The 14,641-nt window shown below is 51.7% G+C and overlaps 1 protein-coding gene across 14 annotated transcripts in view; it reads left to right on the top strand.

Annotated features, from left to right (window-relative positions):
* TNS3 (tensin 3) overlaps positions 1-14,641 on the top strand; it is a 235,607-nt gene that overhangs the window by 103,040 nt on the left and 117,926 nt on the right. For all 14 annotated transcript variants that reach the window (XM_081244808.1, XM_081244807.1, XM_081244809.1 and 11 more), the window contains 6 exons: positions 144-196; positions 1,983-2,154; positions 4,009-4,059; positions 5,622-5,744; positions 9,656-9,720; positions 12,300-12,383. In XM_081244808.1, the coding sequence (XP_081100934.1) occupies positions 2,005-2,154; positions 4,009-4,059; positions 5,622-5,744; positions 9,656-9,720; positions 12,300-12,383 (473 nt within the window). In that variant the 5' untranslated portion in view covers positions 144-196; positions 1,983-2,004. The remainder of the gene's footprint in view (positions 1-143; positions 197-1,982; positions 2,155-4,008; positions 4,060-5,621; positions 5,745-9,655; positions 9,721-12,299; positions 12,384-14,641) is intronic.

Below are 14,641 nucleotides of genomic sequence, written 5' to 3'. Positions count from 1 at the left end.
GAGCCAGTAGTTCCAGGGTCTGACTTAACCATTTATGATGAAACAGAGGATCGGGCTCCCATCCTTCCTTCTTGGTGAGGTTTGCGGTGTGCGGGCTGGCAGGACAGGGGACTTGAGAATGACCCTTGTTCTGTCATTTGCAGACTCCGGGGGCATCCTCACCACCTGCTTCTCTGTGCTGTGACAAACCATCCAGGTGAGTGTCCATCACCGAAACTCGTGTGCCTCTGGCCTTGGGTCAGATCTCACAGAGGAAGCCTGGGCACCGTGTTATTTTATTCTGTAGTAATCTTAATGTCGTTTTCACTTTTAAAGCTAAATGCTCCGCAAAAAAAAAAAAAAAAAAAAAAAAAAGATAAATGCTCAAAAGTGATAAATATCATGTTTATGTCTCTTTCTGGATGTAATCTCCCAGCATTAGAAACACTGGTTGTGGAAACATTCAATAAATAATTGTGTAGCTGTGATTTGAATGTGAAACGTCACATTGCGGGAGTTCCAGAATTGACTGTATCACAGGGGATGAACTCTTTGTTTTTTAATACCAGTGTCAAAAAATGTGATTTGATTTTTTAAAGTAAACAAAACTCTTTTACATTCATGTCTGATGCATAAGGTAGAGAAGAAAAATCTTGGTGATTGTTTGAATTCAAATAAACCAATTAAAAAATACATTTATGATACTGGGTATTTGAAGATATTGTTTCTTTTAGGCATGATAATGACATCGTAGATATTTCTAAAAATATCTTTGTCTTTTAGAAATAAATGCAAAAATATTTATAAGTGAAATGACATATAATATCTGGGATTTCTTCAATGCAATCAAAGTGACGGAGGTAGCAGGGGGTATGGATGGAAAAAGGTTGGCTCTGTGTCAGTTTTGAAGTTGGATGATTGGGTTCCTGGAAGTTTGTTAAAACCATTTGGTGTATTTTAAAAATTTTTTCAGAATTAGGCGAGAAATACCTGTAACAAGAGTAGTAAACAAACAGCAACTACAAACCCCTAAAGCTGGTGGTGGGGAATTTGATGGACTAAAACCGCTCTCCCGTGACTATCCTGCACCCTTCTGTGGTTTCACTGTGGGCTGTCACTGTCTTGGGGTTGACCCTGGCACCTCTCCGCTGGATGTTTTACCTTCCATCCCTGACACCACCCGCAGTCCTAGGGCCCTCTCCTGGGAGGGGCTCTGGGGCCCGTGGTCCCCAGAGCACCGTCCTAGTGAGGGAAGCAGAGCCTGGATGCTGCGTGCAGGAAGCATTATCCTGGGCTCACCGGGCTCCGGGCTCTCCCCACACCAGCAGCCCTCCCCTCTGCTGGCTTCACTGCTTGGCGTTTTTACCCTCCTCCAGGCCCCATCCTCCCATACCGGATGCCTGCCCTTGTCCGCACGCCCTGGGTTAACCCACGCGCGGTCTCAGCAGAGCCTGCGCACAGCCCTTCCCAGAGACGTTAGCGCTTGCCTCCCAGCTGCTGAGATTCCCTCCCAGCTCATCCGCCCTGCAGGGCAGGCCAACCTCCTGCCTGGGCCCGCGGGCCCTCCACACCTGCCCCAGGATGCTACATGCAGACGTGACGAGTCACTTGCAGGTGTCTCTGCTCTGCCATCCCCGTCTCATGGGCTTCTCCCCTGCTGCCTACTCCTGACTTGATACCCAGAGCAAGGAAGGCTCCTCCCTCCAAGGTCCAGGCTCTCTGAGCCGACGCCCGCCCACTGAGGCCCTCCCTCTGCAGGCTCCCCATCAGGCCTGCTGCTCTGCAACGAGCCTCTCTTCCTCTGAGTATTCCCTGCTTGTAGCTTGTAGTGCCCCAGTCATGACCATTAAGGAAGTTGAGATGTGTGCCCTCCTGGGATGGGGCACAGTAAATTCCCAGATGCCTGTAATCAGGTCCAGGTGCGAACAGCGAGTGAATGTCCCTGGCCTTCTGCTGTCCTGGCACTTGGCCCCTCCCCTGACAGCCTGCCGCGTGTCTCCCAGGCCTGCAGGGCTGAGCCCCGCCATGGAGGACGGCCGCGAGCTGGACCTCACCTACATCACCGAGCGCATCATTGCTGTGTCCTTCCCCGCGGGCTGCTCCGAGGAGTCGTACCTGCACAGCCTGCAGGAGGTGACGCGCATGCTGCGGTCCAAGCATGGGGACAACTACCTGGTGAGCGGGGATGCAGAGCGTGAGGACGGTGAGGGGACACCGAGGGTGGGGACCTTGGGGGACACTGAGTTTGCTGAAACTTGGCGGAAGCGCCCACGTGCGGGGACTGAGGAGCTTGCGGGCGGGAAGGCAGGCCGGTCACTCCGCAGCTCAGTGCCCTTGGGGACCTGGTGGATGGAGACAGGTGCCGGGGAGGGGGACGCACCGCACGGAGGCCGCACGGGCTGCCGCGCACGGCCCGCAGTGGTCTGGGGCGTCTGGGCTCCGCACTTGCGCCCCAAGGGCCGCCGGCTTCTGCCCTGGCTGCTGGGCTTGGCGGCCCCGTCTCCAAAGCCCCGTTCCTTCCCTCCTGCTGAAGTGAATCAGGGGACGGAGGGTGGGCATCCAGAAGCCAGCGTCTGTCCTGGCCCCATTTCAAACACACGTGAGGTTGTCGGATGGAGCCCCCAGTTGAGGAAAAACGCGGGAGAGCAGAGTCTTCCTGGACGGCCTCCTTCGCCCCTTGCTCTTGTGTGTTCCCTCCGGGCCGGTGCCGGTCCCGCAGGGGGGCCCTGCGGCTCCGTCTTCCATTCTTTGAGTTAAATGACAGCTTCTCGCTCCTCTCCAGACCCGCACCTGTAAGGCCTCTTTATCTCCACGAGGCAGGTAATCTTTACCCTAAACGACAAGGTAGTTATTGTCATCCTTATCAGCCTCCTCAGATGACTAGAAGGGCTGGGCGGGTGGCCCTGGCAGCAGAGCAGGGGGAGATGACCTCCGGGTGGCTTCCAGCAGCCCCTGCGGGGCCCAGCGGCCTCTCCTGCCGACGCCTGCCCGCGCGCGTCCTCAGCATGGCCTGGTGACAGGCAGGGAAGGCGGGGTCCAGCCCCTGAGATCACTCCAGCCCACCCTCCTCACTCCCAGAGCCACCTGCCCTGCAGGAACGGTGTCCTCGTCCTGACACCTGGCCCAGGAGGGGGTCCCCTCCACGCCTCGTCCTTCCTGCCCCGCTCGCTGTTCACTGAGCCCGCGAGGGCCTGGGGCCTGAGCCCCGGGAGCTGGGGCACTTCTTCCCTCCACGCCGGCCAGAGGCCCCCTTGCAAAATGGCGAGGCTGCGGGCGCTCACCTTGTTTGGGGACAGGGACCTTTTTGAACAATCTGAAGAAAGACACGCCTGTGTGTCTTCCGTGGCTCCTGAGTTCAGAACCCGGGGTGAGTGCATCTCCTCCCCCGTGTACGTCTGAATTGTGCGCCCTGACAGGTGCTTGTGCGGACAGAACACCTCCCTGCCCACAGCTGTCTTGTGAGGCCACAGGCGTCGACCCTCTGAAGAAGGTTCTAACGGGGCCCATGGTCCACGGGTGTAGGAGGAGACAGCTTGTTCTGGGGTAGAGGAACCGTGGGCCCTCACCCCAGGAGCACCCCTCCTCTCAGCTCTCCACAGTGTCCATCTCTGGAGAGAGAAGGACGGGGAGCCCCTTCTGCTCCAGTGTCGCCCTTATTTGTTCCTTTCCTCAAGGTGTGGTCGGGTTCCCCAGGCAGCTCTGCTTCTCCGTGAGCGCACGGGTCTCTGGGCTGCCTCGGGGTGTCAGGGCCTGGGCTCCCTGAGGACCAGGTGCCCTCCTTCCTGCACCTCCCTCCTCTGAGGAAGCCCAAGCTCTCTGGGGCCAAGTCCAGTTCCGTAGGATCTGTATGCTGTCATTATTTGTTTATTTTGTTTGCTTTTCATTCTGTGACAATTACACATCTGTACGTTTCAATCTTTTATAATCCTCTCTATCTAGAAGGCAAATAGCGTGTGAGAATGCAGTTGTATCCTCTTTGATCTCTGAGGACAATGATTAGTCTAATAGCTTCTTATTTCCCCTTTGTAGGTGTTAAACCTTTCGGAAAAGAGATATGACCTGACTAAGCTTAACCCAAAGGTATGGATCTTAGCCCTTTATATTCTGAGTTTTGTTAAATGTCCACGATGCTTATCCTGCTCCCGCAGAAAGGGTTTGTAGCAAGTCTTTGTGGAATATGACTTAATGACGGGTATTAGGAACTGTTCATATCCGTGGCTTATTTTTTTTTATTAACACTTTTTAGTTTGAAATAGTTATAACTTCACAGGAAAATGCAAAAATAATACAGGGTGATCCTACATACCCCTGACCCAGTCTTCCCCAGTGGTGCTGTCTTGCATAACTTGTAGTAAAATATTAATGCCGGGAAGTTGACATTGGTACCATCCACAGACTGCATGCAACTTCCAGTGGGTTTATGTGTAGCAGCTGTGTGTGTGTGTGTGTGTGTGTGTGTGTGTGTGTGGTTCTGTGCCATCTCAAATATGTAGATTTGTGTCACCACCACTGCGATCAAATCCAGAACATTTTCACCTCAAAGATCTCCCTCCTGCCACCTCTGTACATCCATGCACTCCCTCTCCATCTATTATTCTTTTTAACAGCAAAGATTTAGGGGGAAATTTTTAAGATTGCATAAGTATAAGTTATGGTATATATGGTATATATATGCATACTGTATTCCATATGTTGGAATATTTTGCAGCCATTAGGATAAAAAAAATTAGTAACGTGGTGAATTGCCTGTTTTAATGCTCGTTAACAAGGGCAGAATATAGAATTTATGTATATGCTAAATGTACACAGAAAACGAGTGTAAGGGATTCACCAGAATAGGCTTTTGCTCTGAGCAGTGGAAGGGGTGTAGACCTTTCCCTGCTTCCAGCAGTTTTCTGAATTTTTCCATCATTTGACACAATTTGTATTGCTTTTATAATAAGACAGAGCTCTGCCTTCCCCTCCCCTCTTAAAAAAGTAAACGGAAAGCAAAAATAACAGCACTGCGTGGCCCTCAGGTTTAGAGCTGGGAATGTGTCAGGTGGCTCAGAGTTGCCGTGTTTTGCCCACAGACCTGCCAGGTTCCTTATCGCGTGTTGATGACTTTCTTTGTTCCTGAATTGTAACCCAGGTTTGAAGGCCTTCCTCCCTCCCTCCTGGGCACATTCCTGTCCTTTGGGGAGCGTCATGTGTGATAGGCATCTCCCTCTGAGAAGTTATCTGCCCTTTGTGTGGAGGAATGGCTCTCAGCGTTTTCCCAAACTGCGATTTTAGTCTGAAGGGAGGAATTTAGGCAGCGCCTGCCAAGAACTCCTGTTTCAGATCTTGCTCGGCCTGGGCCTCTTTTCCCCATGAGCCACACACCATTAGCGGCTCCCGAAAGCCCTTTCTAGAATTGTCATTCCAGCTGCAGCAGAGCAGATAAGACCCGGGAGTAGATGTCTCGTGGGGAAAACATAATCCTTCATATTTTTCTTTCCAGTAAAGGAGCCATAGTTCCCACTAAGTTTTAGAAAAGGAGCGTGCAGCGTTGTTCTTTACTCTAAAATGAAATAGTTTGGTAAATAAAAAAAACCGTCATGAGATGGCTTCATAGGGCCTCTGGAGATGGACGCCAGGAATCCTCCTCTCTCTCCCTGCAGATTCTGGACGTGGGCTGGCCAGAGCTGCACGCGCCGCCCCTGGATAAGGTGTGTACCATCTGCAAGGCGCAGGAGGCCTGGCTGAACAGCGACCCCCAGCATGTGGTCGTCATTCACTGCAGGGTGAGCACCCGCTCGGGGGCCCAGGGGGCCCACCTTTCACTCTAACTTCCAGCTTCTTTAGGGGTTTGTGGTTAGGTTTTCATACTTATGCTAAGGGGTGGGGGTGGGAAAAGAGTCATCCAGCCTCCCAGAGTGTGGCTTCAGAATGTACAGGATGGAGGTCCCTGAATGCATAGCTGCACATGGTGAGGCTAAGGTTAGGGACCCCTGGGAGTGAATCCTTTCATTTTCATGCATTTTTTTTTCTTTATTTTTTTGCTTTATAACAAATTTAATCAGTTATACATATACATATGTTCCCATATCCCCTCCCTTTTGCGTCTCCCTCCCACCCTCCCTATCCCACCCCTCCAGGCGGTCACAAAGCACCGAGCTGATCTCCCTGTGCTATGCGGCTGCTTCCCACTAGCTATCTACCTTACGTTTGGTAGTGTATGTATGTCCATGCCGCTCTTTGGCTTTGTCACAGCTTACCCTTCCCCCTCCCCATATCCTCAAGTCCATTCTCTAGTAGGTCTGTGTCTTTATTCCTGTCTTACCCCTAGGTTCTTCATGACATTGTGTTTTCTTAAATTCCATATATATGTCATTTTCATGCATTTTTGTTTATCATGGGGAGCGCTTTTTAAAAAGTGAAGGGGGCTATTAAGAGGCAAAGCGTTGGGCTCTGTGTCGCCTGAGTTATGCTAGTCTATTGGCTTGACGTTGCGGGCAGGATGCTGCTGCAGCAGTCTTATGGTCCTTTCCAAGCAGGTCAGCCCGAAGGGGATGTGACATGTCTACCCTTGCAGGGTGACCGGGGCTGGCTGTGAGCACAGCAGCGCATCGTCCTGGCTGCCCTGACCTGCTTTGCACCCCTCCCTCCTCCTACCGCCCTCCCATCTTCTGAAACCTACCTCTCCTCTTACTTCTCCAGTTTCTCAACTGCCTTGGATTGTTTGTAGCCTCTTCCTGCACTACCCTGGATTCCTCAGATCTGATCCGTTTCCCCAGACACCTTGAGCTCATGCAGCGTGTGGGAGGAATGCTTTGAGAAGGCGGGGGTGTGGGGAGTGCAGTGGCTGGCTCTCCGTCCCAGAAGAAGAGGGCTGCTCCCTGCTCTGTATATTTTACACCAAATTCTTATGACCATCAGGACGTCTCAAAAAAATAGACATTTCCACCTTAAAGTGTTTTTCCTTCAGACTTTTCACACTCAAAAGCTGCACAAAAAACCTTTGCGTTAGGGACCTTAGTGTAAAAGAACCTTCCCTTCGAATGATCAGACTTTCTGTTTGAGTTTCCTGCAAGGGCACTGAGATCTGCCTGTAGAATGAGGAGGGTAGACAGTGGCTGACCATGTTCAAAGCTCCCACACTTGGGGCATTTGAGGGTCACTTGGCCAGGAGGAAAAGCCACTGGGTGCACACAATGCGTTTGCTGCTCTCTGCTTTTATTCCTTAAATCTAACTTGATCTAACTAATCTAATCTAACTCACATCTAACTTGATTACATTCTCCCTCAGACAGCCAGGGAGTCCCGTTAGTTCTCTTACTAAATTAAGTTAACACGTTATATTAAGGAGCTTCTCTCCACATTTGTGTTTTGGTGAAAATTTAAAGAAAGAGACTTTAAAAAAACAACAACACAATTCTTGTCCATTAAAAAAAGTCTGTATCTTTCATTGGGCTCGGCTTGGTGATTTTGACCCAGTGAGGATAATACTGATGGGCCGTTGTTACCTAAGATCCCTTCACAGGCATGTGAAGCAGTGGTCCCTACCCCACCCGGAGCACCTGCAGTGCCTGACCCTGGGGAGAAATGCCCGCCCGGCGCACCGGGACCTGCTGCCAGCTGTGTCTCCAGAGGATTCAGGTCCCTGAACCTTGAGATGCACCCCCTTCACCATGCATTCCATTTCAGTTGTTCACTTTTTTAATGAAACAAATTATAATATTATTTACAGCATCCGGGCCACAAGTGATGAACTTAGCTCACAGAGTTCTCTAAAACGTATCCCTCTTCTAAACTACGCTTGCCTCTTGGGAAAAGTCTTGTTAGTGGGATTAAACTGGAACATGTTGAAACTTTGGGGGAACAGTTTGCTCATCTCTTGCCCTAATTCTGGTGGCCTATGAACACTTTCCAAGATGAGCTAGAAAACATGCCATGAGGGAGAAGCCCTCTTGTGATTTGAACTTACAGATGTTGACATTAAGGGAAGTTCATCCTAGTTGCTGCGGGGGGTGAGATGGCTGACTTTCCCCCAAACCTGCCAGCCCTGCAGAATGTGCTCTTCCTGCCAGGAGCGACAGGAATACCGTCTTGGCCTGGGGAGGTCAGACTAAGGCCAGACTGTGAGATCCGTGTCTCCCTGCTGGATACAAAGGGTGGTGTGTGTCCCCAGGTCCCCCCTCACACTAGTTTTGAGTAGAAATTGCCTGCGGTTCTTCTGGACAGGTTCACCCACCTCCACACGGTTTAGTCTTGAGTTTTTGGTGGAGGATACTCTCTGAGACTTGTGTAGTCAGCGATTCTGATTTTTGTGAAGAACAGACAAAAGCTGTTCAAGCCCTAAAGAATGTTGTTTGTGCTTGAAGACTTCCTGTCCGTACGTAACAAGCAGCCCTGGAGATGGGGGCAGTGAAGCCGCCCCGTGTGCCTGACTTGACGGGGCTGTTGTTCCCTGTAGGTGAATTTATACAAGAAACATACTAGTAGCTGCACAGTTAAAACCGCAGGTGCCAGGGTTCAGCAGTGAAGGACTGATTGTGTGTCTGCACTGAGTTTCTGTAAGGCGCGCCCTTGATGAGACAGAGAGGAGAACGCACCTGGGTGACAGTCACACGCCAGATTTGGACCTGAATTTCCTCCATCGTTCCCTTTCAAGGATAGACATACGATCTGCACGTTGCTGACACAGCCATTGTGGCTCATGGGATTCTAGATCAGGGGTTGCTGGCTCTTCTTGAAAGACCCAGACAGGACTTTCAAGGCTTTGGGGCACCACAGTCTACTTCCACCTGCCATTGTCATGTGGAAATAGACCCTGATGCCCCTAAACAAACAGGCGTGCTGGGTCCCAATCAAACTTTATTTATGATCACTGACATTTGAACTTCATATGATTTTCATGTGTCGTTGGAACATTCTTCTTTTGATTTTTCTTCAACTGTTTAAAAATGTTAAGATGGCTCTTAACTCATAGGGACACAAGTGGTGGGCAGAAGTGGCTGGCGGGCTGTGGTTTGCTGGTCGCCGTTCTGGGTCACGGCAGTGTGTTTCAGAAGGCGGCAGTCCACGGTTCTGGTCGAGCTGGCCTGTCACGGAGCTGCGGTGCTTCCAGACACCTTCTCCTGTTGGCAATGTTGGTCCGAGGCCCTGCCGGGCTGCCTTGTCCGGGCTGTGCATGTCTGTGGTTACGGATTGAGTGATGCATTTTCCATGACGCTGCCTCGGATGGGGGTCCCCTGAGTGTGACAGGGCAGGGCTGGGTAGGTGGTGCCAGTGATGCCGGCATCACCCTGGGATCTGCTGTCCTGCGACTCTGGACTTCTCCGGGCTCTGTGTGCAGCCCTCAAAGCCCTCTCAGCCTGTGAGTGGGGCATTCGGGTCTCTCTCACATGGGTGATTAAGTCACGCTAATTGCTTCCGCCCAGCACAGTTTTTTCTAGCCTCACTGGGAAATGAGGAACTGACTGGCCGCCTCTGTGCAGACCTGCCCTCGGGGGTGTCCTCGGATGTCCCGGATAGCACCTGCTCCTGCCATCAGCACCCCATATGTGTGTTCTCTGCTGAGTTGGGTGCTGCCGTCCCCCAGAACAGGGACCAGAGGAGGGTAACGCTGGCTTCCCCTCCGAGGCAGGCTCTTTGCCATCCTGTGAATGAACGAGTGCTTTCCTGTTCTAATGGCCTCTCTTGTCTCCTGCAGGGCGGAAAGGGACGCATCGGCGTGGTCATATCATCTTACATGCACTTCACCAACGTCTCGGCCAGGTAGGAGGGAAGCGTGCTCACTGCCGTGGGCATCGGGATGCTCTGAGCCTGGGTGGGCGGGAGGCGGTCATCCTGGGAGCTGACCTGGAGGCCGAGGCTCGTGTCCCTGGTGCCTAGAAACTCAGCTGCAGCTAAGAGTTTACACTTGTGAGAAAGACACTTTCGTAGGTGTGCAGTGATTCACACTGAAGACTTCATGGAGGCGTCAAAGATAAAGTGAGTGCGCTGTCATTCTCTGACAAGAAAGACAGGGACAAACATTACCGTTAGTAAAGAAGAGCAGTGCTTTCTCACTGGACGCCTCAGATTCTATACGTGGCCATGGCCACGGCCGCCATGGTTTGCATGCATGGCTGCCATGTTTGTATGCAGCGGGCCTCTGGGAAGCACTTTGCATGTTTCCTTTTTCTTGCTCCATCCTCCCAGGTAATCTAGGAGCGAGCAGTCATTACTCCCACTTCACAGATGAAGAAACTGAGGCTTGGTGGACTTAGCTTGCTCATAATCTCATGGCCCGTGGGCGGGAAGCCCGGTCTGGCCGGGGTCTCAGGAGGTGCTGCCGTGGGCGTGTGGGTGCCGCCAGCAGGAGGCTGGTCCCGTCCACTGGGGACGACAGGCACTGCGAGGCCAGTGAGTGAGGCAGCGGCCGCATGCCAGCCCTCCTGGCGCTGGTCGTGCTGGTGGACCCAGATGCCCTTTCCGAGCACACGTCTCCACTCACACTGAGACCCAGTTCAGAAATGTCGTTCTTTATGGGTTTTGCATCTGCGTTGGCTCTCTCTGTTCAATGGCCACTTTGTGAAGCATGAACTACTCCATTCTGAGGAAATATAAACCTATTCATATTAGCCGATAAACCCTTTCCTTTCTAGCGTTAAGGAGTGAAATTTGACTTTCCAAATGTTTTCTCTGGAAACAAATTCGGGAGCCCATTGCCTGCCAGGCAGGAAACCCAACCCCAGAGCAAAAATTAGATCCTTTCTTGGTGATAATAAGTGCTTGTGTGTGTGCCAGACAAATTGAGATTCCTGGTCACGTCACATCCCTCTGCTAAGCCAAAGACATTTGGTCAGAGAGCAGATTTCACCTGCTCACAACAGCACAGCTCTGTCTGGAACCAGAGTTCCATGCGCCGTGGGCAGTCCTGGCATCTTTGGAAAGCAGAGAGGCTAAGCTTTAGTCACTTAAAGCTTATCAATGACACTCTCTCTAAACGCACCACTTTTTCTGAATAATCGAAGTGTGTCTCAGCTGCACGTGTCAGGCAACTCACATGAAAGACTCTAAGCCTCAGGGTCCTCACCTGGGAAGCGGGGATGATGGCTGTGCCTCGCAGGGTTTTGTGACGATTCAGTGTGTCATTTCGTGTAAGACAGTTGGAACAGCATCAGTGCTGGTATTATCTCCTCACTGAAATGAAGTGACGTCACCTGGATTTTTGTAACCTGCTTTCCTAAATTAACACGCTTTCCTAAATGCCTTCCCTGACGTCATTTTAGTGGCTGCAGTAGTTCGCCACTCGATGAATAGAATATTATGTATTTTAGCATTTACCAATTCTGCCTATCCAGGTTGTTTGCAGTTTTTCTTTAGAATTTCAGTTGCTTCTGTCTAATGATCTTTTTTTTTTTTTTTTTTGCGGTATGCGGGCCTCTCACTGTTGTGGCCTCTCCCGTTGCGGAGCACAGGCTCTGGACGCGCAGGCTCAGCGGCCATGGCTCACGGGCCCAGCCGCTCCGTGCTATGTGGGATCTTCCCGGACCGGGGCACGAACCTGTGTCCCCTGCATCGGCAGGCGGACTCTCAACCACTGCACCACCAGGGAAGCCCAGGAATACTTTTAAATGTATAGGTGAGGGGCTTCCCTGGCGGTCCAGTGGTTAAGACTTCGCCATCTAGTGCAGGGGGTTGTGGGTTTGATCCCTGGTCAGGGAGCTAAGATCCCACATGCCTCACAGCCAAAGAACCAAAACATAAAACAGAAGCAATATTGTAACAAATTCAATAAAGACTTAAAAAAAAATGGTCCACATCAAAAAAAGTAAAAATAAAAAGATAAAATGTATAGGTGAATATGTAACTATACTTTTTACTCTGAAAAACTTATGTGCTCTGTATGTTAAATATTCAGTGCTTAAGTGACCCTTGCTTTTGTGCACCCCTGCCAGCCCAGCCCCTTATTTAGACAACGTTATTATTTTAGATGGTTATTTAGATAGGACGGCGGGCCTGTGTCCACAGGTGAGAAAAGGCAGGCAGGTGACTCTCCCACCTGCCGTGCGTGCTGCAGAGAAAGTGCCACATCCTAGGATCGGGTGCTGCTGTTTCAGGGGGGACTCCAGACCTTGCAAGCCTGGCTTCCACTTGGCCCTGAACATCTTCCTGGGGGAGATGAAGCCCTAGAAGAGACGCTAAAGTGGATATGCCTGGGGAGGGGGTGTAGCAGAATGGAGCTCTTAGTGGGTGCCAGCCACTCAGAACAGCCTCGGGGCCTGACTCATGTCACTCCCCCCAACCCGGCCTCCTGCGGTGGCCATGGAGTTAAAGCGTGTGCCCTCTCTCTCTCTCTGCTTTCCCAGTGCTGACCAAGCCCTCGACAGATTTGCAATGAAGAAATTTTATGATGATAAACTTTCAGCTTTAATGCAGCCTTCCCAGAAACGGTATGTATCTGTCCCAGAGCCAGAGTGAAAAAGTGAATGAGATTTTACATTTCAAAGCGTATGTGTGGGGATGGAATGAATTGGGAGATTGGGACTGACATAAATACACTACCATGTGTAGTAAAACAGATAGCTAGTGGGAACCTGCTGTATAGCGCGGGGAGCTCAGCTGGGTGCTGTGTGGTGACCTGGATGGGTGGGATGGGGGGCAGGTCCAAGAGGGAGAGGATATACGTATACATGTAGCTGATTCACTTCGTTGTACAGTGAAACCAACACAACAGAAACCAACGCAACATTGTAAAGCAACTGTACTCCAATTAAAAAAAAAATGTAGGGACGGAAGACGCACCTCCCCTGACCAGCCAAGATGAGGAGGGAAGGGACTGTCGGTGTCCAGTGGTGGAGGATGAGCCACCCTGCGTGTGGGTGCTGGGGGGGCCCCTGGCTGGCTCCGGCATGGACGCAGGGCTCCTCCCCACACGCTCAGCCATCAGGTCTTCCGAGTTCTCTACTGGTGTTGGTGCCATTCCTGTATTGGGACTGGTTGCTGTCTCCTGGACCAGGGGTCTGTGAACTGTGTCTGGATGGCGGATGTTCTGGGCTTTGCAGGTCACGTGGTCTCTGTCACGGCCACTCTAACAGAGGGTCTGTGGGCAGTAGGAAGCAGATGAAAGCAGCTTATGTCCAATAAAGCTGTCGACACACACAAGTTTGTTGTTGGCCAGCTTCAAAGGCCCGGGAGTCTTCTCTCTCCTCGGCCTCCCCTGGCCCGCCTCCCCTTCTCTCCTGCTCGGCGTGGCCCCCAGCAGATGCTGCAGAGGGACCCTGGGGAGCAGACTTCCTCTTGCCGCCCGCTCCCAGGCGAATCCACGCTGTCACCAGGCCCAGGTGGAGAAGAACCAGAGGAGGGTTAGGTGTGTGGCCTGAGAAGAGCCAGCAGCCACTTGCCTTCCAGACCCACTTCTTCTGCAGATGGGGGCATGGAGCCAAGAACACTGCATTTTTATTTTAAAGCAAATGGCAGGGCATTTGCACAAGAATTGTCCGGGAAATTGCCAAGATGGTTTTCCTGCGCCTCGCATCTTTTCCCCCAGTGCCAGAGGGCTGGACCAGCGGTCTTGGGTGGACTGAAGGTTCCAGGAGGCAGGGTCACAGGTATATTTTGGTCAAGAGCCGAGTCTCAGTATTTCCACTTGGGAAAGGGATTTCAGGGACCACCAGAGGCACCTCCCGCTTTGTCCCGGGTGTTTCCCATGGCTGGGTCTGTTTGTGTTCAGACCAGAGTGTCTGGTGGATGTAGGACCCACGGGTCAGAGCCTGGCCGTGCCCTGCTCTGAACAAGGGTCCCACAGGACATGTGAGCTGCCTGGGAAAACCCAGCATTTTATTAGTATTACAGTTAAACAGACCCTTGATCTATTTCGAACCATTAAGTGTCATTTCTTGATTGAGCAGTTTCCAAAATGGTTACATTCATGTGAGCCCCTCTGTGAGACATGAGGTTAAACGGGCTAACCCACCCCAAAACTCAGCACGCACCAGGGAAGGATATTTGCCTCATTTTCTTCTTTTTTTTACTACTACTGCAGCTTTTTTTTTTTTTTTTTGCGGTACGCGGGCCTCTCACTGTTGTGGCCTCTCCCGTTGTGGAGCACAGGCTCCGGCCGCGCAGGCTCCGCGGCCATGGCTCATGGGCCCAGCTGCTCCGTGGCATGTGGGATCCTCCCGGACCGGGGCACGAACCCGTGTCCCCTGCATTGGCAGGCCGACTCTCAACCACTGCGCCACCTGGGAAGCCCCAGCTACTGCAGCTTTTTAATACCATTGAAGGAGTGTGGAAAAAGGGAAGCATCCTACTTTAACGTGCCCATGGTTCTCCTGCATCACTGAACGACAGAAGCGGTAGTATTTACATTTTATGAGGGTGGCATAGGTTAAATTTTGCATTCTGAGGCTAATCTCCCCGCACCCACAGATGAGGGGAATGCCAGCCCGCCCAGCGCCTGCGTCGGAAGATGCTCGCCATCTCGTAATGAAGCGGGTGAACGACTGAGTGAATGTATAAGTACCTCTGGAGGAATATTTGAGACCCGGAGGATGTGTGATGGCTGCACTTGTGGGGACAGGCTCAGTGGTGATGGGACCCATCGCTGTGGTCCCAAATGCCCACAGGGGGAGCGTTACAGGCTGTTTTAGGACTGAACTCAAGAAACCATTTTAAAATCCATCTTGTGGTGAGAGCTTGGGTTTGTGGT

Source organism: Mesoplodon bidens (assembly GCF_964165515.1).
Source record: "Mesoplodon bidens genome assembly, chromosome: 9".
NCBI lineage: Eukaryota > Metazoa > Chordata > Mammalia > Artiodactyla > Ziphiidae > Mesoplodon > Mesoplodon bidens.
The sequence above is the reverse complement of the archived record's forward strand: the minus strand, read 5'-3'. Positions and strand labels throughout refer to the sequence as shown.